At 37.5% G+C, this 26086-nt stretch overlaps 1 protein-coding gene across 1 annotated transcript; it reads left to right on the top strand.

Moving 5' to 3' along the window:
* The first annotated feature begins 399 nt into the window (after window positions 1–399).
* Window positions 400–25831, top strand: LOC311601627 (phosphatidylinositol-binding clathrin assembly protein LAP-like). Its single transcript, XM_084789195.1, has 8 exons — window positions 400–1543; window positions 2425–2567; window positions 5069–5195; window positions 5561–5667; window positions 11620–11698; window positions 17357–17448; window positions 25030–25137; window positions 25222–25831. Exons 1-3 carry the CDS (start codon window positions 1465–1467, stop codon window positions 5156–5158), a joined length of 312 nt encoding a protein of 103 aa, XP_084645321.1. The 5' UTR covers window positions 400–1464; the 3' UTR covers window positions 5159–5195; window positions 5561–5667; window positions 11620–11698; window positions 17357–17448; window positions 25030–25137; window positions 25222–25831.
* The last annotated feature ends 255 nt before the right edge of the window (window positions 25832–26086 follow it).

Raw genomic sequence — 26086 nt, 5'->3', positions numbered from 1 at the left:
CCCCTCCCCAGAAGTGAAAAACAATCAAAATAAAATGAAAATGATATATCCCAGGGGCCATGAATCCATAATATATAGGTATCTTATAACTTGGGAATAAAGAGACAAAATCAATTCATAATCTGGGAGTTAAGGTAACTTAATGGTAGAACAATTGTCTACTGTGTGGAAGGCCCAGCACCACAAAATATAGATAAATTAAATTTGAAATAAATTAAGATGGCCAAAAAACTGAAAGGGAGTAGTCAAACAAATAGTTGCATATTAATCAATAGTTCAAAGGCAAAACAGACCAAATGCTCATTAGTAGATGAATAGACAAATTTTATGATATATTCAGGAAGTAGGATATTAAATTAAATATTAAAATAATTTAAAAATTAAATATTAAAAATTTAAGTGAAGTATTGCCTGATACAGCATAAATAATCCTTGAGTATAATTTTCTCAGTGAAAATGCCAGTCATTTATATATTTTATAACTCCATATCTATGAACTGTGCAAAACAGTACATTTTGTCTCTAGAAAGCAAAATCAACACTATTTGGCAACAAAATAAAAATTAGTAGGTAAAAAAATTAGGTAAAGGAAGAAACAGAAAAATGTTATTGTACATAAGGGAAAAATTAATTAAAACATACAAAATATCAGATATGATAGAATTAACAAATAAACATTTAATTTTTGAGATTTTTATTTTAGTGTGTGTGTGTGTGTGTGTGTGTGTGTGTGTGTGTGTGTGTTTGCCTGAATGTATGCCTATGCACCATGTGCCTGATGTGTACAGTGAAGCCAGAAATTCATAATGGATCTCCTGGGACGAAAGTTACAGTTGAGAGCCCATGGCTGGGAATTGAACACAGGTCCTCTGGAAGAGCAATCAGTGCTCTACATGGCTGAGGCATCTCTTCAGCCCCAGAAACATTTTAAAGCAATTTATTGTAATTACTATGAACGCCTTCAAAGGTTTAATGGAAAAGTATAACCACAATGAGAAAAATAGTGAAAGATTTAAACGAGAAAAAAAAAAGTATATTGGAAATTTAACGTATTGTGGATGGAACGAACTGCAGATTTGAATCTGAGAAGAAAAATTATTGTTAGCAACAGTTAAATAGTTTCTGCTTGTTTTACTGTTAACTCTCCACTTCTGTCGAGATGCTAGCTACAAGTCCAGAGCCCAAACAAGTGTCCTACACTGCCCTTTCAGACCACATGCCACCTTTCTTAGCAGTCTGCCAAAATTCCTGTGTTTTGCGAGTTTAAATATGGTGCTTTGCAAGTTCAAAATCTACTTCACAATGCTGGAAGTCTGTCGTGACAGAAAGAAAAGGTCGCTTAGTAACGGTCACCTGCGGGGGCTGCTGGTCCTTTGCCCGCTGGTCGGGAAGAAACACCATCACAGCCATCTGTATAGCAACCATCCTTGTGGTAACTGTCTTTCTGGGGGCCCCGACTAGAACATGGGATCGGCTATGTCCAATGCTGCCCTTGGGGCGACCACCGATGAGCCCATGGAACCAAAGCCAAAACATCTGGCCAGTGAGTAGGAGGCTGCCACCTCTACCAGAGACTCTTTCTCTCCTTTCCCCATCCCCTCAACACCTCATGAGGGAAAGTTCCAGATCACTACTCGTACCTTCCATTAAGCAGAGAAGAATCTCTGGAGGGTTTGTTTGTTTCTGTTTTGTTTTTGGTTTGGGTTTTGGTATTTTGAGACAGAATCTCCTAGGTAGCCCAGTCTATCCTGGAATTTACTATGTAGCCAAGACTGCTCTCCAATTTGTTCCAATTCTCCTGCCTCTGCTTCTCTAGTATTGGGATTACAGACATGTGCCAGAAGGCCCAGAATCAATGGCCTTTTTAATACCAAATTCTAGAATATTAAAAAGTATTTAAATAACAGACTAGTGACATAAGATGGTGGAATTAGAATACCAACTTCCAACTGGGATTGTATCTCAGTTGGTAGAGTGCTTTTCTAGCATTACAAAAACCTGGTTTTGATTCTCAGCATCACATCCCCAGCATATACTGCCATAAACCCTGTTGTATATATGAAACCCTATCTCAAGATAAAAGCTCTAGCTTAGAACGGTCTCATTTCCTATTTTTGTTCATGACATTAATAACAATATACACATATATGTACATATTAATATGGGTAGGCCAGATATATTACCACACTTCAAGTATGTGTGTGTGTGTGTGTGTGTGTATGTATGAGAGAGAGAGAGAGAGAGAGAGAGAGAGAGAGAGAGAGAGAGACACAGACAGACAGACAGACAGACAGACAGACAGACAGACTGAGACAGACAGAAAATGAATACCAGTGCATCAGATAGTAAAATGAAAAAAAGCAACATGATGTGAATTAAAAATTATTTCTTAATTTGTATTTTAATACTTTTCACCATCTCTAGGTCTACTACAGTATATAAACCAAACAAATATGAGTGTTGAACATCTGGCTAATGTCCTTTCTGCCAAAGCTAGAAGTAGCAGCTGGGTGGTGGTCTTCAAAGCTCTGGTCACCACACATCACCTCATGGTTTATGGAAATGAGGTAAGTGTAGTACATGTCCAATGTTTCTTTACTTTTATTACAAAGAACCATTATTGGAAAAATTGCAAAATAGTCTTTGCAAAGGCCTGTCTACCTTTTACTTCCATTAGTGAAAGGTAAAATAACCAAATTACATTTTTTCTTTCACTAATGATTGTACCTTTGAAATAAGTATTCTTGTAAATATACCAGTCATCAACTGCTAAAATACACATTGGATAATAAGGTAAATAATAGAATAGATATTGAATATTTAGATTACCCTTCAGATTATTTATACTGGGACCCCTACCCACAAATGTATTACTACATAACTGCCTTGCTTTTTTGAGGGAGACTCGACATCTGATGGTATTGTATGTTCACATGCCTATTTCTTCCCATATATATATACTTCTAATTCCACAGAATAGCTGAAATATTCTATAATATTATTTTTCTATTTCAAATTCATAAACTTTTAATTTTAGTAAGCCTTGGATTAAAAATTAATGTTCAATAATTGGTTGTAATTTGAAACTTATTGTAAAGTAATGGTAATTACACAGGATACTATCTATAAAATAAAAAATACATATGTATAATAATAGGTGTCTCAACAAGAATCGTATTTACAAAGAGATTGGTAGCTCTAAAAATGTGAGAAAATGATAGGGGGGTCAATTTCAAATAAAATATATCAACCCAAGTGAATATTACAAAATAAAATGACATCCTTATCCTACTACATATATAAAACCATAAAATCCACAAAGATGGAATATAGAGCATTACATTTAAAGCCAAGAAAAATGTAGGTAGCTGTTTTATACAGCATTTTGATAGGAAAGACATCATAAAGCTAATTGTAAGACTATAATTATAGAAAAACAGGCACATTTCAACATATTTAGTATTAAATCAAATATGATATTTACTAAAAAAGCTGTATTTCAAAAATTCTAATATAGAAAATTTTAATTGTTTTACATTTACATATTTATTGTGTGTATGCATGGTCAGTCTTGGAAACAAGTGCCTTTACCTATAGAGCCATCTTGCTTGTCCAGCACATTCTGAATGCTGGAATTAGTGTTCACCACCTCAGCTGAATGTTTTGTTCCTATTATAAAAATTAGCTTCAAGGTGCATACAGAAAAAAAGCATCTGTCATTTTAGTTGGTGAGATACGTAGATATATCATTATTTCATTATTTTTGTATCATTCTGCAATTTAGAATGGAGAGAGAGAGAGAGAGAGAGAGAGAGAGAGAGAGAGAGAGAGAGAGGAGGTTAGATATAAAGTCTTGAGAGCAAAACATTTAATTAAAAGAATTAATAAACTGCATCTATAAATAAAATCTAGTCTTTAAATTTGGTACATTATGTTTGACAGCGTTTTATTCAACATCTTGCCTCTCGAAGCTCTTTGTTTACTTTACACAACTTCCTGGATAAAAGTGTCATAGAAGATAAGATGAGTCTTTGATGGAAATATTTCTATGTGACAAAGAAGGAAAATATCTGAAAGCTATTCTTTATTCAAGAAAATGCTTCTAAATTATTAAGGATGTGATGTGGTGAAATTTTCATGGATGTAATTAATCCCTTAATTCATTGACACAAATTTGAATGCTTACTAGTTTATTAATGAACCTCTAGGTCTTTACTCAACAAGGCCTTATCCAGCCTACCAAAAATTGTCCTACATTCTTTTCTTTATGTTACTTCCTTGTCTGAGTTTCATTTATTCTACTTCTCACTAACTCTTTTGTTTTGTTTTGTTTGGGGGTCAATACCTTCTTTCATTCCACATCCAAAGTACAGAAAAGCTGAACTTTTTGAACTTCCGACACCTAGAACAAGACCTGATTTGCAGTAGGTACTCAATGACCGTTCAGTGAATTAATAAATTGATGAATAAAGGTACATTTTAAAGTTGTGTAGCTAGACATTGACGTTCTAAGGCCTTTTTCTAGTTTCTTTGTGAAGTATGGGGTAGGATCATTTGCTGAGGGTAGGAAAGTAAAAAGGAGGTATAGGAACAGGCTGGGGACAGTAAAGAAAATGGTAAGAATTTATAATAGTTTTTATTGAACACATGAAAAAAGCTCATAAAATTAAAATTTTTTCTGTTCAATAATATAACTATCAACATATCAAAGATTTAAGGAAATAAAAAAATAAGCTTTAACAGAATGCTTGAGAATTGTCAGATTAGATTAATGGGAAAAATCTAGCTTTTATACTTCAAATCAAGTACATTAAAGCTTTCATATTTGTTGATCATATTGTAAATAATATCACTGAATTAGAAATAACATACCTCATTTTTAGGCTATACTATGTCAACATTCATCAGACGATATAGCAGGTACCTGAATGAAAAGTCGCTCGCATACAGAATGATCTCATCTGACATCACAAAAATCAAAACACAACTCTATTTTAAGATATATATGTCCCGGTGCTTCTTAAACTCTTAATTACTGTTATTTATGGTTTTCTTTTATCTTTTATAGGAACCATGGTGTGATGAGAACACACTTCCCGTCATCCAAACCCAACTTGATGCTCTTCTTCAAAGAATATTAATAAATTGTATATTTTAACTACATCTGGGAGAATGAATCATCTTTAACTGTTGTGGTAATAAGATAATTCTTTCTTTTTTAGGCAAATCCTGACCAACTAACCAATGGGATCTTACAGTCTGCTTTTATACTACTCTTTAAAGATTCTGTTTGCCTTTTTTCAGCTTATAATGAAGGGATCCTTAATCTTTTAGGGAAGCTAAAAGTTCTTTTTTAAAAGTTCAATTATTTTTAAAAGAAATGTTAAGTGTAATTTATAAAAGTATTTTTATCTTTATATTTAGACATATTTGTTGTAGGTTCAAAATAGATTTTGAAGGCTATGTAATTTTAAATAATGAAATATCACTACATTATACATTAAGGAAATTAGTGTATATCTCACTTTCCTCTTATGTTACTTATTGTTTCTGTTTTTAGACGATTATTTTAATATGAGGAAAAACCAATGCAAGGAAAGTTTGGATATTTACATCAAGTTTCTTGGAAGAACAACCAAACTGACAGAATTCCTAAAGGTTGCAGAGGTTAGAAATTCATTTGTATCCAATGATTTTCTGTTGCTTTGTATTAGTTTAATATCACCTTTATTTTCACTATCAGAAACAATTTCAAAACTAGATCAAAATAGATATGACATAAATCTTTCCAGGCACTGGGCAATAGAAATGGCAGGTGTGTGGTGAGTGAGAGAAATAAATAATAGCAAAATATTTTCCCTCATGCTCAGAGTAACCCAAGCAAAACAAGGTGAATCACTCCTAGATAATTGACAGGAAAACTTCTAAAAACCAAAGGAAAAAAAACATAAATTATCAATGAGGGCAACTGTGTGACTATTAGCTGACTTCTACTTGAAAAGTTATAACACATTTGCATAATAGCTAATATACAACTTAGTTCTTCCCCAAATATCAAAGACTCAATACTGGTAGGCCTCTTCTTTTAGAGTCTATCCTTAGGATAAGTATAATTTTGTGCTCAAATGTACATATGTTTGCCTGGCATTTGTTTTAAATCTAGAAAGACATTCTTGAGGTACTTTTTTATTTTATATATACACAGTGGCCCATCTGTTACTTTTTTATTACTACTCCTTACAGTTATATGTATCCTTTCTTCCTCTTTTTGTGAATTCAGGAGTTTGGAGTTCAGCAGAAAGACATTCCATATCTTTCTCAGGTCAGCGGCAAATTGTATATAAAGTGACTTTTTGTATTTACATGCCCATTATATTAGTAGTCATCAGAGATTCTTCTGTCATAAAGTGATGTACTGGCTCTGTTTTTTAACAATTAAACTTTATTATACAACCCAACTAGCCCACCAAGACTGCTTCCACCTGTGACAAAGCTTAATCTTTCCTACAGTGATGTGTGTATATCTTGACTTACCTTAAGTTACACACACACACACACACACACACAAAATGTCTTTTGGTATAATAGATCATGCTTTTTGAGTGGACAAAGCTGGTTATTTCTTAAAACTGCAAAGGTAGAATGTTGGTGCCTGTCCCATAACAGTGCTGCAAAAATTAAATGAGATCAGATTTTTTTTCCTTCCCCAGAAACTGGGGCTAAGTGGTTTTGATGGAGACAGGGATAATTACCTGTATATCCTTTATGTCTTTAAAATTGGCACAATTTCTGATGTTCTTTTGGAAGGCATTGGTTTTACAATACTGTTTCATTTAGATGGAGTGAACTGTTTCAGGATTAAATTCAAGGCCTCTCACATGTCAGTCAAGTTTTGTACCACTGAATTCTATGACTAGCCCTTCTGTCTGTCCATGGCATTCATAAAATGTTCCTTTAAAATTAACATACAAAGTAATGAGTTTTGTTTTTTGTTTTGTTTTGTTTTGTTTTGGATTTTCGAGACAGGGTTTCCCTGTGTAGCCCTGGCTGTCCTGGACTTGCTCTGTAGTCCAGGCTGGCCTCGAACTCACAGAGATCCACCTGCCTCTGCGTCCCGAGTGCTGGGATTAAAGCCGTGCGCCACCACGCCCGGCCTTAAAGTAATGAGTTTTATTGTGGACTTTTCATATGCATTTTGTTTTTGTTGAAATTTTCTCCTCTTTACTCCCCCATCATCATGTCTCTTTCCTACTGGTATCCATCCTCTCTCCAGAAGCTACTCTTTTGCTTTTATGTCACGTATATCCTATTGCTCTTTTCTTTTTTGCCCTTCCTCCTTGTAGGAAGACTTTTTTTTTCCTCTGAGTGTCTCTTCTTATGTCATGACCTTCTCTCTGTCTCTCTCTGTCTCTGTCTCTGTCTCTGTCTCTCTCTTTCTCTCATATCTATATATGAATCTTTAAACATACATAAAAAATTCAAACATATATAAAAACTTTAAAACTAGTCAATTTTTACTTTTTCTTTTTTGAGACAGGGTCTTAATAAGTTACCCAGACTGGCCTGCAACTCAGCTGTGATCCTCTGGCATCATCCTCAGTGGAGGAATAACAGGCCCACACTACTATGCCTACGTTTTGACTAATCTTTAATGAGATTTAGCTACAGTTATAGACCTAGAGGCCAGGGCAGAAGGTAGGACAGATCCTGATGGGGAATGGAATTTGTGGAGTAGAGGTATCTGTATCATCTCCAACAAAGGACTCCAACAAATTCCTTGAAAAATCTGATTATTTAGAACATTCACAGTCATCCCTTGAGGCATCTCCATCCTATGGGTTCACAGTTAGAACCACTGTTGGCTGAAATAATACTGGCCTTCCTTAATGAGCAGCCAGACAATTCCCAGTAGTAGGGAGACAAAGATAAAATGAGAATGTTTAGGTTAGTACAGGAAAAGACAAAAGAAAGACACAACCTCAGTGTTAGTCCCTGAGAAAAGTAAAACAAGCTAGGATCATGGCTTGATAGCTACAGATTTCGCTGCCCTGATTTTTAATTCACATTGGCATTTCTTATCCTGTGGAGGTCCCAAGGGAAGCAAGGGGACCTTGGCTGAAAACTACAACCTCTACCATTGTTGCAGCTCTCGCAACTGACCAGCATGTACACCCTGAGTTCTAAGGGGACATCTGCCAGGAGGAATATCCAAGAGGAGGGCTGTATCTTCCAGTATGCTACCCATGTCTTTCCTCCTTACCTCAGTCTCTAGGATAGTTGTGTCAGAAAGGTGGAGCACATGCATTAAAGATTCTGCAGGAGGCAAACGAGGGTCTTGTTGGTAGAAGCTCATGCAGGTCTTCAGGTATTTCCTTGCAAATCAGCTCTGTTTACAGGAAGAGCTTCCTTATCAGACTCCTGGGCCCTGGGCCCCAGCCAGTACAGAAAATCTTTTGTCAAGGCCTCCAGCTGGCAGAACTACTCCCCAGTCGACCGGCTGTCTCAGGTACTCTGGAAACCCTGGAATGGAGTGAAATTCTCTGGGCTAAGTGGCAGAGTGGACCACAAGAATGTTAAGACTGAGGTCAGCTCCACCTTGTGCTACTTGGTCAGTGTCCTTGACAGAGATCTCTGACAAACAAAGTGCCAGTTCAGACAAATAATTGCTAGATTCCGTGGAAAGCTGTTAAAGTCTTCCTTTGTGAGTAGATTGTACTTCTAGCAGGTTTTCTTCTATGTGCATGGTTAAGCTAGTCAATCCCTTGAGAGATCCTTTCAGATGTTACCTTTCTGGGGAGGAAATCTGCCTCAATCTTTCAGCTACTCCTTCTTACATTTAATTTACAAAGGAGCTGCTCTGGCTACAGTCAACAACACTTCTGTCTTTTGCTAAAATAGTTCAGACATCATGTATCAGGTCCACACTAGCTGTCACAGTTCTCAGCACAAACACGGGGATTTGATAGATAGCTCTGCCATAGTGTCTGCCCAAATGAATTTTCCCAGTCACCACAGGGTCTCCACAGTCTAACGAAGGTCTTATAGCCTTGCTCTCACCTTTTGCATGCAATGCATTTGCTGCATTGAACTTTTTGAATTCCTAAGCGGCCTCTGCCAGTTGCCTCTGCTAAACTTAGAGGGCAGTGTTCCATGCATTTATAGCTGGCAGTGAAATGTCCAAACGAAATCAAAGCAACATGTTCAAACACTGAAAAGTTTTGAATTTATACTTTGAGAATTGTCACTGGGCCATATCTACAGCACTATAACCAGTTCTTTTGTTAAATCTTCCAGCTAGCTCAGCACTTTGTATAATTTATCTTTACTCCCAAATCTCCTCTCTCCCAGTGACCTAATTTTGTCTATGATACAATATAAGACATTGCTCGGGAATACATCTTCTATGAGAGGAAGTCTTCACATTCCATCTTAATGGAAATGGAAAGTGAAAGATGTTTATATTTATTCAGCAAATATTAATTAAGCATAGACTATGTGCCATAAGGTTTATCATTGAACGAAACAGAGAAAAGCTCCTATTTTCCTGGGGCATACATGTGATTTGTTGGTGTGATCAGCTTTTGCTGTTCTTTCTAAAAAAAAAAAATTTTTTTTTTATTCTTTTCGTGCATACGTCTTGACTCCTCCCAGTTCTCCCCATCTACTCTCCTCCGTCTTCCCCCCACCAGGAAAGAGCAGGCATCCCAGGGACATCAACAGAACATGGCAGAACAAGATACAATAAAGCAACCCAGCAGGAGGAAAAGGGTCCCTAAAACAGGCAAAAGAGTCAGATACACCCCCACTCCTACCTTCAGGAGTCCTCCCCCAAACACCAAGACAACAGTTGTAACATATATGCAGAGGACCTACCATAGACCCATATAGGCAACCTTGACTGCTGCTTCAGTCTCTGTGAGCCCTCCTTAGTTGATTCTACTGGTAGTGCTCTCCTGGTGTCCTTTACCACTCTGGCTCCCACAATTCCTCCTCTCTCACCTCTGAGGGAAAAGATCTGATGCAGACCTCCAACCTGGGTTATCATTCAGCTGTGAGTCTCTACATCCAACCCATTATCTGTGGGAGGCAGCTTCTCTGATGACAACTGGACTAGGCACTGATCTGCGAGTATAGCAAAACATCATTAGAAACCATTTCATTGATTCATTTGGTGGTGGTGCGGTAGGCTGGTTGTGTTTGATTCTACCTTAGGTCTCTGGGCTATCGAGCCAGCCTCTAGTTTCTGGTCATCCAGGCATTGTCCGGCATGGGCTCTCTCTTTCGTGGCTTGAACCTCATATTAGACCAATCATTGGTTGGCAACTCTCACAAGTTCTGTGTCACCATTGGCACAGCACAACTTGCAGGCAGGACAGATTGTAGGTGAAGATTTTGAGGTTGGGTTGGTGTCCTAGTCTCACTACTGGAAGTCTTGCTTGGTTACAGAAGATGGATGACTCAGACCTCTGAATCCTCTATTAATACAAGTCCTCTCTACGGCCACTCTCATAGATTCTAAGATTACACTGCACTAAGTTTCCACATTTCACACACACACACACACACACACACACACACACACACACACACACACCTCTTCAAATCTAGTCATCTCTCCCCATATTTTCTTCCTCAATCCATCCCACCACCAGATACCTCCTATTTCCATCCCTACATGCCCCCAGGCCACCTGAAAAATCTATTATATTTCCTCTTTTTGGGGAGATCCATGTGTGTTCATCCCTCTCCTCAGAGCCCTTCTTGTTACTTAGCCTCTCTGGGACTGTGGATTATAAAAGAAATTAGGTATTAGTCTTGTTATTCATAAAAAGACCAGTTCAGATATTTCTGTTTGTCTGAAGTGCTTTAAAACTGCGCCAACAGCCTAAAAGCAGGCTGTCCTATAATAAATGTGTTTACATTGGAGAAGACATTCGTTAGATTCTTTAAATTGGAGTTATAGGACTGATAATAAAAATCTGTTCTGTTTGTATTTTCTAATTGTAACTGAACTTGTAACCCTGAACTTGTCATGGAAAATCTGACACATACTCTGTAGCACTTGGATAATCATTAGTCTGTTTTTGTTCTGTGAAACTTATATAAATAAAGAAATATCTGGTTGCTAGTCAGAGTTGCAAAATTCCCCTGACCATTTCCTGACTCACTTCTCCCTACCCTCCCAGACTCCTTAGTGCCTCTGCAGCAAAGGAGTTTCCTTACCTCCCTGTCAGCAAAGAGCAACCTGCCAGGGAGCCCCCCAATCCCCCACCTCTGGCATCTTACCTTACTTGGGATTATTTTTTTTCTAGTTCCATCCATTTGCCTGCAAATGTCAAGATTTCTTTGTTTTTAATAGCTGAGTAGTATTCCATAGTGTAAATGTACCACAGTTTCTTTATCCATTCTTCTACTGAGGGACATTTAGGCTGTTTCCATGTTCTGGCTATTATGAATAAAGCTGCCATGAACATAGTTGAGCAAATGTCCTTGTGATAGGATGATAGCTTTAATAATAGATTAATTCTTCTTATAGAATTATCTTATAGTAAATATTTTATAATATAGATTATGAATTTGTTAAACATATGAGAGAATTAACACTTTATAACATTTTAGGTATGCACAGTTTAATTGAAGCACTAAAACAGCATTTAGCTTCTTTGGAATTGAAAAATGACATACTATCTCCTTACAGGTAAGCTAATAAATATCTTTATGTAGGCTAAATTTGCTTCCTTCTAAATAATTTCCTTCACCCTCAATTTTTGACAATATGAGACTGCCTAAGTAAAGAACTGTGACTATGATGAAATACTATTCTATTTGGGATAGTTCTAGAAGATGCATTCTAGGCATCCTTACTATGCCTCATCTTTCTTTTCATCACTTTAGCCTCAAGCATGCACTTATGCCATTCATTCTAAATAGTCCAGTTGTGAAAGCTTCAAGAAGTTGTTGCTTTCCAGGTAATATGGCATTATTAAATGACTATGTATCAAATATATGATTATAATGTTTATTTTTCCACTGATTAAAATCGCAATGCTGCCTCCAAAGGTAGAGTTGTTCATGGAAAGAGATGAGTTGGGAGGATCTTCACTGTATACCACTATTTTGTAAATATATTTTAAAACCATGTAAGTAATTTACCTGTTGGTTTTTATATTTAACAAAGAAAATACGTACATACCATGTGATATCATGTTGTGTTTAAAGTGAAAGAATTTTGTAATCTCTTAAGGTTAATTTTCCTCATACCAACTAACAAGAGCCAATAATTCAATTTTCAATGTGGCTGACGTTATGAGGTAGCTGGAAGTATTTACACTACAAAAGTTGCCAAAAATCTGAACTCATGCCTCTTTTTACCTGGAGAGGTAACTATTACAGATTTACTAGTATATTTTAAATGGATTTAGTGTATTTCAATTATTTTGTGTAATTCCATACTCTAGGCATAAATGTATGTAATAATTAGATATATTGGCTTATATGTATTTGAATTAAACATTGTTATTAGTTTAAGATTTAACCTGTATTTATTCTGACTGCCAGTTTCATTTTTATTTTGTACATATATTGTCAATGGACACATCTTCTGCATGTTTAATGGGTAAGTTTGAGCAAAATTATAATGAACAGAGATCCTCCTAGCAAAGCCATATACATGTGTGTGTGTGTATAAAGCCATACATCTATTTAGTTTCTAAAATAATTGACTACTATTACCATTCTGAGTGCTCATAGCTTGAGAAACATCAGCCTTTATAGCAATTTCTCCCTTAGATAAGATAAGGTCTCATGTAGCCCAGGCTGCCCTGGAACTTGCTATGTAGTTATGGATGACTTTGAATTTTTGATCTTTCTGATTCCATATGCTGTGTGCTGGGATTACAGGTATGTGGCACTATGTCTACTTTATGTGATGCTAGTGGTTGAACCCAGGGCCTTGTGCACGATGTCAAGCATTCTATCTATTGATCTATATCTTTAACCATAGCACATGTTTTAAGACAGTTAATATAGTGGTTAAGAAAACAACCTATTGTTTTGGTCCAGTGTGAATGTGAATCATGTATAGTGTAGAGACACATGGTTATGATTACTAAGAGATCAAGGCTGCCTTTAAGTATTTCAACACATACCAATTTTATTGCTTCTTTAAATGATGTTGGGATCAATTGAAAAAACTTTTCTTCATAAGACAGTGATTTAAAAATATTGGTCATATGGTCAGAGTGGCCACAAAACCCACTCCTCATTGGAGGACCATATACTTTGGTGCAGATCACTTTGCTTCTATATGCTTCAGTTTTCTTGTCTATATATGGTTGCTGTCTGTTCAGGATTATATTGGTTGATGATACAGGTAGAGTGCCTAGAACAGGGCCTGATTCAGAGCAAGTGCTTGTAGCCTCTAGCTCCACTTTCTAATTTTCTCATTCTTCTCATATCTTCTAGCTGTTCACTCCAATTTATTTCATGATAAATCAAAAGCTATGCATCGAGTGTTTTCTATCTCTTGCCATAACTGAAAACACTTATTTTATCATTTTAATTTCTATCTACATTTTAGATTTATAGATAGAAATGTTTTCCAAATCCTGCATGGCACCCAGCCATTAATTATATCTTAAATCTTACTCTGTTGCCATTGGCTTTGGCTTAGTAAATGGCACATGTATGGAAAGTTGTTAGATGTGAAATATTTTTGTCTTAAGGGTTTTTTAATATGTAAAAAACCTCTCTCCCTTCAGCCCAGTCTACCACACTGATAGTTTAAAATTTTGAATATATTCATGTCACTTCCTTTATTAGACTCTTTCAGACTTTATTCAAGGACAGTGCCACTGTTTCATTTCATATTATTCTTGCCCACATCTTTGTGATACTAATGTAGTTTCACATAAATGTTATACAGGGTTGTTTTCATTCCCAGCATATAATTTTTTTTTCTTTTCCTCAGGCCCCAGTCTTCATAGCCTGTCTGATCTATGTTTTATCCTTTATGTCTTAGACTAACTAGCACAGAGTTTAATGTGACCCATGCTGGCCTCAAAGTTATGAAGTGAAGCTGTGCCGATGCCGCTCCCGTCCAGCAGGAAAGACACCAACACCGGGAACTCTTCTTGTAGCAGTTTTTATTCAGGATCCTTGACTATTGGAGTGACCCTGGGAAAAGCTCCCACAGAACCTTTTATAGTGTGCCTATCCTATCAGAAACTGCCACGTCGCCACTCCTTTTGGTGCATTCGGATCACACCACCTCACGCCATGCCTTGTCAGAATCACGCCACCTTACGTCATGCACATAAGGGGCTTGCTCACTGCGCATGCGCAAAGGTTTACTCGCTACGCATGCGCAAAAGGGGGCGCATTGCGCCGGGGAAGCAGCAGGGGGCGCTGCTATCTATGGCTCTCCACAAAGCTGGTCTTAAATTCCTGATCCCCCTGCCTCAGCCTACCAAGTACTAGGATAACAGCCTGCACTACAATGTGTGGCAAGTAGTCACAGTTGATTCCCAAAATGAAATAAATTCCTCTAATATATTCATAAAGGATCTGGCATTTTTCCATTTATAATATTTAAATTTTTTCAGATACAACAGCAACAAAAAAAAATAAGGCAGATAGCAGTTTTATGTTTGTAACTATATAATGTTAGGGAAGTTGAAAATGTCTTCTGGGCCTTGCAGCTGGGAGTCTCCTTTTTCTTCTATCCCTATGATTATTAGATTTGGTCTTTTCATCGTGTGCCAGATTTCTTGGATGTTCTGTGTCAGGAGCTTTTTAGATTTAACATTTTGACTGTTGTATCTATTTTTTTCAGTCATATCTTCATTCCCTGATATTCTTTCTTCCATCTCTTGCATGTGCCCAGTGCCTGTTTGAACCCTAGAACTTTCTGTGAATTTTCTGGGTGGCCTGAGGTCAGATCCACTAGTGTTCCCTACTGTGGTGTCTACTTTATGCTAGAACCCCCAGATATTGGTGTTTTTGGAGGCCCCGGCTAGCTCTGTACCCCAGGGAGTTCAAGAGCTGCCCATCGGGCAGGTGTGTGTTGCTATCGAGGGTGCCAGTGGCCTCTTGGTCCCCTGGGAGCTTTCTGTGGCCTTTCTCAGTGATCTGAGGTCAGATCCACTTGTTTTCCTGACTGTGGTGTCTGCTCAGTGGTTGAACCCACAGACACTGATGATTTTGTAGGCCCCAGCTCACTCTGCATACCAGGGAGTTCAAGAGCTGCCCACCAGCCAGCTGTGGTGCTAACGCAGGTGCCAGTGGCTACTTGTACCCCCTGGAGTTTTCTGTGGCTTTTCTGGGTGATCTGAGGTCAGATTCACTTGTGTTCCTGACTGTGGTGTCTGCTCCATGCTAGAACCCACAGGTGCTGGTGTTTTTGTGAGCCAAGGCTCATTCTGTCTCCAAGGATTTCAGAAGGTGCCCACCAGCCAGGCATGTGGCAGTAGCCTTTGGAGGCTATGCACCCATTACTGTGGGGACCTGGGACTTTTCACTGTTTTTTTTTTTTTTTTGCTGGGTGGCCAGAGGCCGTACCTAACCGTGCTCTGCACAACTTGGACTCCTCTCACCTGTGGGTCACCAGTACTGGTGTTTTGTGGTTCTCAGATCTCAGATCTGTCTTTAGGTTGTTGAATAGGCACTGCTGTCCTTCTGATCAGACAAGGTGTGTTAGGTGCCGCCATCTTGGATCTCCTATTATGGTATTTTTTTAAAAGACAAGATTTTTGTGTAGTACATACTGGCATTGAACTTTTTATGTAGCTGAAACTGACCTTAACTTGTTTTCCTGTGTCTACCTCCCAAGTGTTGTGATTATAGATGTGTGTCATGGCCAGCTTTTTTTTTTCCGAGACAAGGTCTCTCTGTGTAGCCTTGGCTGTCCTGGACTCACTTTGTAGACCAGGCTGGCCTCGAATTCACAGCCATCCGCCTGCCTCTGCCTCCCAAGTGCTGGGATTAAAGGCCTGCGCCACCACACCTGGCTCTGTGGCCAGCTTTTTTTAAATGAAAAAAGAAAACACCATACCACAACAAATGAGAACTAAAATTAAGAGGAAAAATTTATACCTAATTTTTTTATGTTTTCGTTTAAAAATTGTTTTAACCTTTTCCTTAAGAAAATGATAAATTACAAAATTAATTAGATTATAAAACTTCCCAACAGAGTCAACAAATCTGGGCCTAGGAGGCCTGCAGAAACTGATACACTAACCAATGACCATGCATGGAGAGGACCTAGACCCCTGCTCAGATGTAGCCAATAGACTGCAGTCTCCATGTGGGTCCCATAATATGGGGAGTGGTGCCTGTCTCTGACATGGACTCTGTTGCCTGCTTGTTTATCACTTCCCACTGGCAGAGCAGCCTTGCCAGGCCACACAGTAAAAGGATGCAGGTAGTCCTGATGAGACTTAATAGGCTGGGGTCAGATGATAGAAGAGGAGGGCTTCCCCTTTCTGAGGACTAGGGGAGGGAGGAAGGGGGAGGAGGGAGGGAGGCTGGGACCTGGAGGAGACAAGAGAGGAGGCTACAATCAGGATGTAAAGTGAATACATTTTTAAAAACTTTAAAAAATGTAAAGATAAAAAAATGAAACTGAAAACAAAAATACAAAAGCTATTTCTTCATAAAGTTCCTCAAAGTGCCTCTAATTAATTTGAAAAAGAGGATATAGGCAGGTGTGGTGTTGTATGCTTTTAATCCCAGTACTCAGGAGGCAGAAGCTGTAGGATCACAAGTTCTAGGTAAGCCATGGCTACACAATAAATTCTAGTCCAGCCTGGGTTATATGAGATGTTGTCTTCAAAGCAAGGAGAAAGAAGAAGAACTTCAGGAGGAGGAGGAGTTGGAGGAGGAATTAAGACTCACTATGTATCATGGATTTATAGTTGAACCTTTTAACCCTTAATGGATAGACGAGCTGGGCAGGGGTGGCACATGCAATTGATCCCAGCATTTGGGAGGCAGAGGCAAAGGCAGAGGCAGGTGGACCTCTATGAGTCTGAGGCCAGCCTGGTTTATATAGGGAGTTCCAGAACAGCCAGGGAGGGTTACACACCTGTTTCTAAAACCAAAGAATTCTAAGCTATGGGTAAAAGGGAAGGTCTTCAAGTTATTGTAATAAACATGACATGTTTAATATCAAAAGATGGTAGACATAGAATAAAGAAAGGAAACTGCTAAAAAAAAAATCTCACATCATAGTTTGTGCTTTAAATGCCTCCAAACACTTTATGTGTTGAAGCCTTGGTCCCCAGTACAGTTATGTTGAGAAATAGGACATTTGGAAATGTTTGGATAATAAGGATTCTGATCCATTTTTTTCTGCTAGGCTCCACTTCATAAAGGTTTTTACCACCTCCTAGTAATGCCACAGTTTGGAGAAAAAGCTTCCAATGAATGGTTCTTCAAGGAACATTTAAGGTATAAAATATAGCAAGTAATTTTATAGTATCAGGTTTATATTGACATCTAATTTATTCTGAACTGATTTTTCTATGTGAATATCTAATTTTATCATTTATTAGAAATACTACTTTGTCATTAGAATTGACAAGAAGGAGCCTCAGCCTTCAGGGGAATTAAATTCCTATACCTGTATCAACCATCTGGAATTCCAAGCCTACTCCACTTATTTCCCGCATGGTAACATTTGTGCTATATAATTTCCTTCACATTTTGATATATATGTAAAAACTTAAATTTATATTAGGGAAGTAAATAGAACAAGAAATTCTCTTTAATCAGCTCTTACATATTTCATTCATATGTGGTGCATTTAACTTTCATAACTGAAAACATAAAACTTTAAATTAGGACATTCTTCCCATCACAGTCTTCCACTATTTTCCCTGTTTTTATTGATCCCTATTAGGTTCAGGCACTGTGCTGAATGGTAGAAATAAAAAATAAACCAGGAACTTGACTCTTTTTAGATGAATCTGCTTGGCCTACAGTACAGGCTACGCTACCTGAGTTATGACTAGGAGCAAAGGTGGCAGAGTTGGGCTGGGGTCTTGGGCACTCACCAGACTTGTCTCATGTACAGCCTACTCAACTAAGACTAGGCCTGAGGTTATTCAAGCAGGCAAGGTTCCATGGACTTATGAGGCAGGGCTAGCATACAGGATGTGTGACCCGAGTTAGGCCTGGAGGTTGGTTATGGCAAAGGACAGGGTTAGGTGGACTTCCCAGATTGGTCTGACATACAGTGGCTGACATAGTGGCACTCTGGCTCAGGCAGACTTCCCAGACTGCACACAGGATGTGGCACCCAGTGTCTGCCTGGGGACTGAGAAGGGCACAGGCAGCCTACAGTACAGGGAAATCACCAGACTGAACAAGATCATATTGAGGGTTTTTGTTGTTTTTAATTTTCATTTCTAAAGTTTCCATTTGGCTTTTTCTCTGTATCTTGTATTTTTGTTAATGGTTTCTGCTTTAACTTTTATATTTTTTGTTGTGAGCCTAGCCTTTAATGTCTGAGCCATCTCTCCAGCCCATTTTAACTTATAATTCATGAATGTTTATGGTTGCTCAGTAAATACTTTGTTGTTGCTGTTCTTTGATTCAGGGTTTCTCTGTGTAGCCCTGGCTGTCTTAGACTCACTCTATAGACCAGGCTAGCCTCAAACTCACAGAGATCTGCCTGCCTCTGCCTCCCAAGTGCTGGGATTAAAGGCCTGCGCCACCATGCCTGGCTTTCAATAAATACTTTTTATGAGTCAGTGCAGAAGATCCTCCCTGTAATTCCAGCACTCGAGGCTAAGAACTACATAGTGAGTTTGAGACCAGGCTGGGTTAGAGTGAGCCCCTATCTGAAAAGCTGCAAAAATTTAATGATAGTTACTATTTTCCTCTTTGTCAAGTCTTTCCAAGATGTGTGTCATTTTATGATTAGCCCATGTTGACTGTCTATTTCCATGCAAATTAAGGGTTTTGTTTTGTTTTTTGTGGCTCTTTATGTGCCAAATAAGTTTGGATTGTTTTTGGCACAGTTTCACTGTTACTTTTTGATATTCTGTCTTTAGATAATTATTATGGAGAATGTTTAGCAATCAGAGTTTTTGCTGTTTTTCAGGTTAGACCCACCCATACACAAATAGTAGAAGTGGGCACTGATCTGAATTCATGAACAGCTAGCTTCTCTCTAGTACTGTCCAGACTCCTAGGTAGATACTGCCCACTTCTATGGTTGAGTCACATCAATTGTCTTAAGTGTTGATAAAATAAATAAGAGTATTTTGTGTCCTTGATCTCATAAAGCCAAAGCTCCCTTTCATGGAAAAGAAGCCTTTTCTTTCTCAGATATTTGGCTGTTGCAAAATAATGTTTGTACACTATCTCTGCTTTATTTCACTCAACATAATGTCTTTAGGTTTACCCATTAAGTATTGGTCAAAATGTCATCCTTTAAAAATTATTTATTTAATTGACAAATAATAATTGCACATTTTATGTAGCACAGTGTGCAGTTTTGATATATGTATATATTTTAGAAAGGGTAAATCACCACTGTTTTTTCTTGTACTGAGAACTGAATGTAGGGCTTATGCTAACTAGGCAAATGTTCTATCATACATCCCCAGTTATATTACTGTTCTTAAGGTAAGAATTGCTTAAAATTTAGCAAGTTAAGAGGAAGGAAGTAATTTGCATTGTGCTTGCTTCAGGCTATAGACCAGGAAGAATTTAAGTCTTGTACCATAGTGGTTAAGAATATAGACTATGGAGAGCTAGAGAGATGACTCAGTGGTTAAGGGCACTGACTGCTCTTCCAAAGGACCTGGATTCAAATCCCAGCACCCACATGGTGGCTCACATCTGTCTGTAACTCCAAGATCTTACACTTTTACATAGACATACATGCAGGCAAAACACCAAATGCACATAAAAACAAAGGTAAATAAATTTAAAAAAAGAATTCAGACTATGGTTTCAGACTGAGTTTGAAAAAAACCAAAGCTTTCTTAGTTGTATATGTAACTTTTATAAGGTAGAGAACCTTTTCTCAGTTTTCTTACCTGTAAAATAATGATAAAACATCACCTACCTTATGTAATTGTTAAAATGATTTAAAATAAGGTGGTACGAAAGCCTTCACTTACCAGGAAAGTGGGACAGAGGGAAGGACATCCTATTGGGACTCTAGGTGAGAGAAGCATGGGAGAATGGGGAAGGACCCAGAGGGTCCTAGAAACCTACAAGAAAAACATTATGACAGGCAGATCTGGGCCCAGGGGTCCCGCTCAAACTATGGTACCAGCCAAGGACAATACGTGCAGTAAACTTTGAACCCCTACCCAGATGTATCCAATGGACAGGACATTCTCCACAGTTGAGTGGAGAGTGGGATATGACTTTCTCACATACTCTGGTGCCTCACCTTTGACCATGTCCCCTGGAGGGGGAGGCCTGGTGGCACTCAGAGGAGGGACAGCAGGTTACCAAGAAGAGACCTGATACCCTATGAACATATACAGGGGGAGGTAATCCTCCTCAGGAACAGTCATAGGGGAGGGGAATAAGGGGAACATGGGAGGGAGGGAGGAATGGGAGGATACAAGGGATGGGATAACCATTGAGATGTAACAAGAATAAATTAATAAAAAATAAAATAAAATAAGGTGGTAAAAACAAAACCACTACATTTAAATAGACAATGCATGTAAGATACTCAGAGTGGTTCGTAGGTCATAATAACTACTCAAAAATATTAGCTAGCAGTGCAATTGATGGTGGTGGAAGGAATGATGATGGTGACGGTGTAATATTTTGTGGCATATTCCTTCTACCTTCTCTGGTATGAGGCATAAACAATTACATTTAACCACTTCAGCCCTCAGGGGAGATTATATAAATAGGAAGCAATAAGAGACAAGGAGAATGAGAATCCTCTAACAATAATAATGAAGATGCTTTGGGAATATTATGAACCCTCTGGACATAAATCTCTCTTGAAAGAATTTTTTAGACCCATGCCTGCCTCGCTTTATTATTTGAAAGCTTTAATTACATATGATTCACCTAGAGGTCTTGTTAAAATGCAGGAGATCTGGGATAGAGATTGATATTCTAAGTTTCTGCCAAGCTTACGTCCCATGGGTCACAGTTTGAATAACAAGGCCTAATGATAAATGCCTTGTCATAGTTACAGATTATCAACACCAGTAATGAAAATTATTCATTAATTTTAGCTTAGGATACACAAACACACACACACACACACACACACACACCTCTGATGTGAGGATATTTTAAATACTGGAATTAGGAACTGGAGAGATGGCTCAGAGGTTAAGAGTATTACCTGCTCTTCTAGAGGTCCTGAGTTCAATTCCCAGCAACCGCATGGTGATGGCTCACAAGCATTTATAATGAGATCTGGTGCCCTCTTCTGGCAGGCAGTTGTACATGCAGGCAGAGCACTCAAATCTTTTTAAAAATACTGGAATTAGAAACGATGAGATAAGAGTACCTTGGGACAAATCAGAGAAATGATACCTCTGCCTTCTGATTCAAGACTCTCTGGACAATTCTCAGCACTCTGGAGTATCTCAATGATCAAAGGTCATTTTATTTCATGCTATATTACCTCGGAATGGACAAAAACTAAGAAAGGTATTGAGACATTTTACTGCTATTAGAAAGAAATAATTATTTTAAAATTAATTCTAATTAAGTTAAGATTGAGAACTGTGTGTCATGTTGTACTTGTATTACTTTGCTTTTCATCTGCTGTGATGGAAACCATATTTTCTATATCTTAAAATTTTATTATGTATCTAAAGATAGTACACCTAAAGACATTACATGAACACTGAAAAAATTTTAAAGTTATTTGTTGGAGATGGTGTGACTGAATATTTTATTTATGTAATTATATTTGTTGTTATAGTATTATATGATTCAAAGGAGTCATATTTAATAGCATATTTTTGCTTGTTTTCCAAGTGAGTTCCTACTCTTCTCTAAACTTGAGCTACTTTAAACTCTTCTTTGGTTTCCAAAATAGCACTAACAATAATTGGATATCTTGGCTGGGTGCAGTGAAACATGCCTGCAGTCCCAGCAGAGGCAGGTGGATCACTGTGAGTTCAAGGCCAGTCTGGTCTACAAAGCAAATCCAAGACAGCCAAGGCTACACAGAGAAACCTTGTCTTGAAGAACAAACAAACAAACAAAAAACAAATAAGAGTGGGGACTGACTCTAACACGAACTCAGGTGCCCCATATTTGACCACTTCCCCTTGGTGGGGAGGCCTGGTGGCACTCAGAGAAAGAATAAGCAGGCTACCAAGATGAGACTTGATAACCTATGACCATATAGTGGGGGAGGAGGTCCCCCTCGGTCATAGACCTAGGGGAGGGGTGAAAGTGGGAGGGAGGGAAGAACAGGAGGATACAAGTGATGGGATAACAACTGAATTGTAATCTGAATAAATTAATTAAATAGAAAAGTATTAAAATAAAAAACCCCAAATAATTGGATATCGTTAACCATTCTGTCTTTTATGTGCAAGGAAAGGTCATTACCCTAACTGAAAAAGCCTGAGTATGAATCTGTTCTCAATAGCAAATATGCAGCAGATTATTTTTCTGTATCTTAAAATATAACCACATCTCACATAACAGTGGGGATTTATTTTGAGAAATGTAGCATTAGGTAGTTTTGACATGCAAATATCATAGTGTGCTTCTACAAAATTAGAAAACTATGTTAACATCATTGCAATATTCTTGCGGGGCTACTGTTGTACATACAGTCAATCACTGGATAAGATGTCATTCTGCAGTACAATCTGTATTTCTTATTAAATATTAGTAGAAATGTATAGAAATTAAAACTTTTCTTCAGGGTAAAATCTCCAAGCACTTATACACTGACTTCACAGCAGGTGCCTATGTACAGAATGCTAGGGAAGAAGAAATAATACTTCAAGATACCAAAATAAATATGACTTAAACTCTTGTAATTCACTGACAGGAAAGGATGATTGATGTGGGAAATAAAAACTCCAAAAGGTTTGTAGGAGATGCTAGTTTAGGCATGATTAACTAAAAAAGGCATCAGTTAGGATAATAGAACTTAAGGTCAGAAGTATGATTTCCAGAGTGAAAACTGTAAAAGACATATAAAAAATCTAGTTATTTCACAAAAGGTGCACAGGAAGTAAAGTTGACAGGAACCATGTATAAAGTAGGTCCAGCATTGGCCAGCCTAAAGAATTGAACCCCAAACTTAAAAATAGATAGCTTCAGATCCAGGTGAACTGAAGAAAAAATATAATGTTATATGATATATAGGAAATATATAAAATATGCATGAAGGATATATATTATAAATATATATGTATGTACATACACACACACGCACACGCGCACGCGCGCGCACACACACACACACACATTTATGCCTGGGTTCTTCTAAAATGTGTAGGTTTGCAGTCACCTCAGGTAGTATTTCAGAGTGTACTACCTAATTGTACCACTTCTCCCATATTTTAAATATTGTGGGTATTTTTATTTTATTTATTGTCTATTATCTATCATCTATCTATCTTTAGTTTTTCAAGACAGAATTTCTCTGTGTAGCCTTCAACTTCCAAGGCCAGCCTGGTCTACAGAGCAAGTTCCTCCCAAATGCTGGGATTAAAGGCCTGCACCACCACCACCCACATGAACATTTTCTAAATAAATAAAAAAAGATTTATTTTTCTGTATGAGTGTTTTACCTGCGTGTATGAATGTGCACCACATATGTGCCTGATGCTTACGGAGGTCAGAGGAGGGCATCAAATTCCTTGGAATTGAAGTTATAGATGGTTGTGAGCTGCTGTGTGTACAGAGAACTAAACTCCAGGTCCTCTTCATGAGCAGCAAGGGCTCTTAATAGCTGGGTCATGACTTCAGCTCCAGCTGTGGGTGTTTTTTTTTTAGACCTAAGAGCAAAAAATACTATCAATCTTTATCTTATTGAATTAGAGCCCTATCTATAGTCTGTTAAAGCACTAGTATTTCCAGTTATTTTAATTTCTCTTTCTTTCTTTCTTTCTTTCTTTCTTTCTTTCTTTGTTTCTTTCTTTCTTTCTTTCTCTTTCTTCTTCATCCTCCTTTCTTTTTTGTTTTTTAAGACAAGGTTTCTGTGCATAGCCTTGGCTATCCTAGAACTCATAGAGATCCACCTGCCTCTGCCTTGCGAGTGCTGGGATTACAGGCGTGTGCCACCGCGCCTGGCTGTATTATCATTTTCAATGTATGTATTCATATTCTCAAGACGTTGCAATTTACAACATTATTATTGATAGAGATGAAGACCAATGCTAGGCCTATAATCCTAGCACATGGGAAGCCAAGTCAGGAAAATCAAGATTTGAGATCAGTCTAGGCTACAGAGAGAACCTATCTTACTTCCTCTGACCAAAAAGAGAGGCTTTTGTAGCCTCTGTATGTTTCTTCCAAATGTCCTTATTTTATCTTTTGGATAAGCTTTAAAACTCGATCACAATAAGTCACTAGAAAAGTGAAAGAAAATAAAAGAAATATCTGAGCCATGAATGTCTTTGATCTGATGTGCCTGTCCTGTCCTTACCTTACTACTCAAATCCATAAATCTTATACAACATTCATATCTAACTCTACAAAAGTGGTCCTATAATCACACTAAAATATATATGCATACCAATATGTAGATTTCTCTTTCTGTTTTGTAGCCTAGAATTTTTTAGCTTAGAGATGGCATTTTTATTATTGTGAACAATTCTTTATATACTTTGTGGTTAATTCATTATTGCTTATAAGAATGATTCATTAGGCCATTCCCCTTACACTCTTTCATTACAGCACCTTTACAGATTTATTATTTTCCTTGTGTTGGCATTTCCTTTCATTAGCACTAATTAAATGTAATATTTAAATAAGAGCAGCCACTTGTCTGTCCTCTTGGTACTATGACATTAGAATAGCAATTAAAACAAGGTTTTACTTTTCTTTTCTACTAAATAGATTCCAACTTCTATGAGAACTCCTCCCTTAATGGCATCTCAATCCATTATTTATACTAAGTATGGCTTAAAGACTAGCAACCTTCCCATTCGGCCGCCAGGATAGCAGGTATATTTGAATTGTTGTTGCTTAGAGCTTTAATTGAAATGAGAAGACACTAGATAAAAGAGTTTATTGTCTTCTTTTACTCAGATGCAGCTCAAATAGAGGCAACAAAACAGAAAGATTCAGATTCAGGTGAGGAAATGGTGACCTTTCAACAGGCTGAACTGAACTGAAGACCCTCAGCTTCCAAATTCAATAAAGGCAACCTTGGCAGCCAATAATTTGGAGACTACTCAATTCAATATTTTGAAGATTATGTACTCTGTTTTGTTTCAGTAGCTATTCTGATTCTCATATTAAAATATTTTTATACAGCATGTATAAGTTAAATTATACAAATTTATAAATTTTGTTTGGATATTTTCTTTAAAGTTTACCATCAAAATATTAATTCCCTCTCAAGTTACACAAAGATCTCAAAATACTAATTCCAGAGCACCCTCCTGACATATATTTTAGTGCTTCATAATGTGGTCTGATGCCTTTGTTTAGATCCTGCAAATTAAAACTATAAATGTTAATATTCATAATAGCTACTTACTTAGATTCAACTATACATTTATATATTGTCATTCTTTTTTGTATTGGGATCATTTCTCTCCATTGAAAGAAGTCTTTTAAAGGTACATTTAATGTAATCATGCTGGCGATAAACTCAGGTTTTGTTTATCTAAAAATAAATCATGCTCATTTTTGTTTGTTTGTTTTTGAGATAGTGTTTTGCTTTGTGGCACAGGCTGTCTTTGAACTTTGTGGCTCAAGCTGGCCTCCTTAGAATCCTCTTGCCTCTTTCTAGTCCTGGGATAAAATGTTATATACCACTGTGCCCAGCTAATACTCACTTTAAAGTATTTTTTTTTTTTAGTGATAGGGAAAGTTTTAATTTTTACTGTTTTGTTTTTAGTGATAAAATTCATGTATGAACTAAACACAAAGGCTTCCTCAATTGTAC

The sequence above is a fragment of the Acomys minous genome (assembly GCF_964271855.1).
Source record: "Acomys minous genome assembly, chromosome: 7".
Taxonomy (NCBI): Eukaryota; Metazoa; Chordata; class Mammalia; order Rodentia; family Muridae; genus Acomys; species Acomys minous.
The sequence above is the reverse complement of the archived record's forward strand: the minus strand, read 5'-3'. Positions and strand labels throughout refer to the sequence as shown.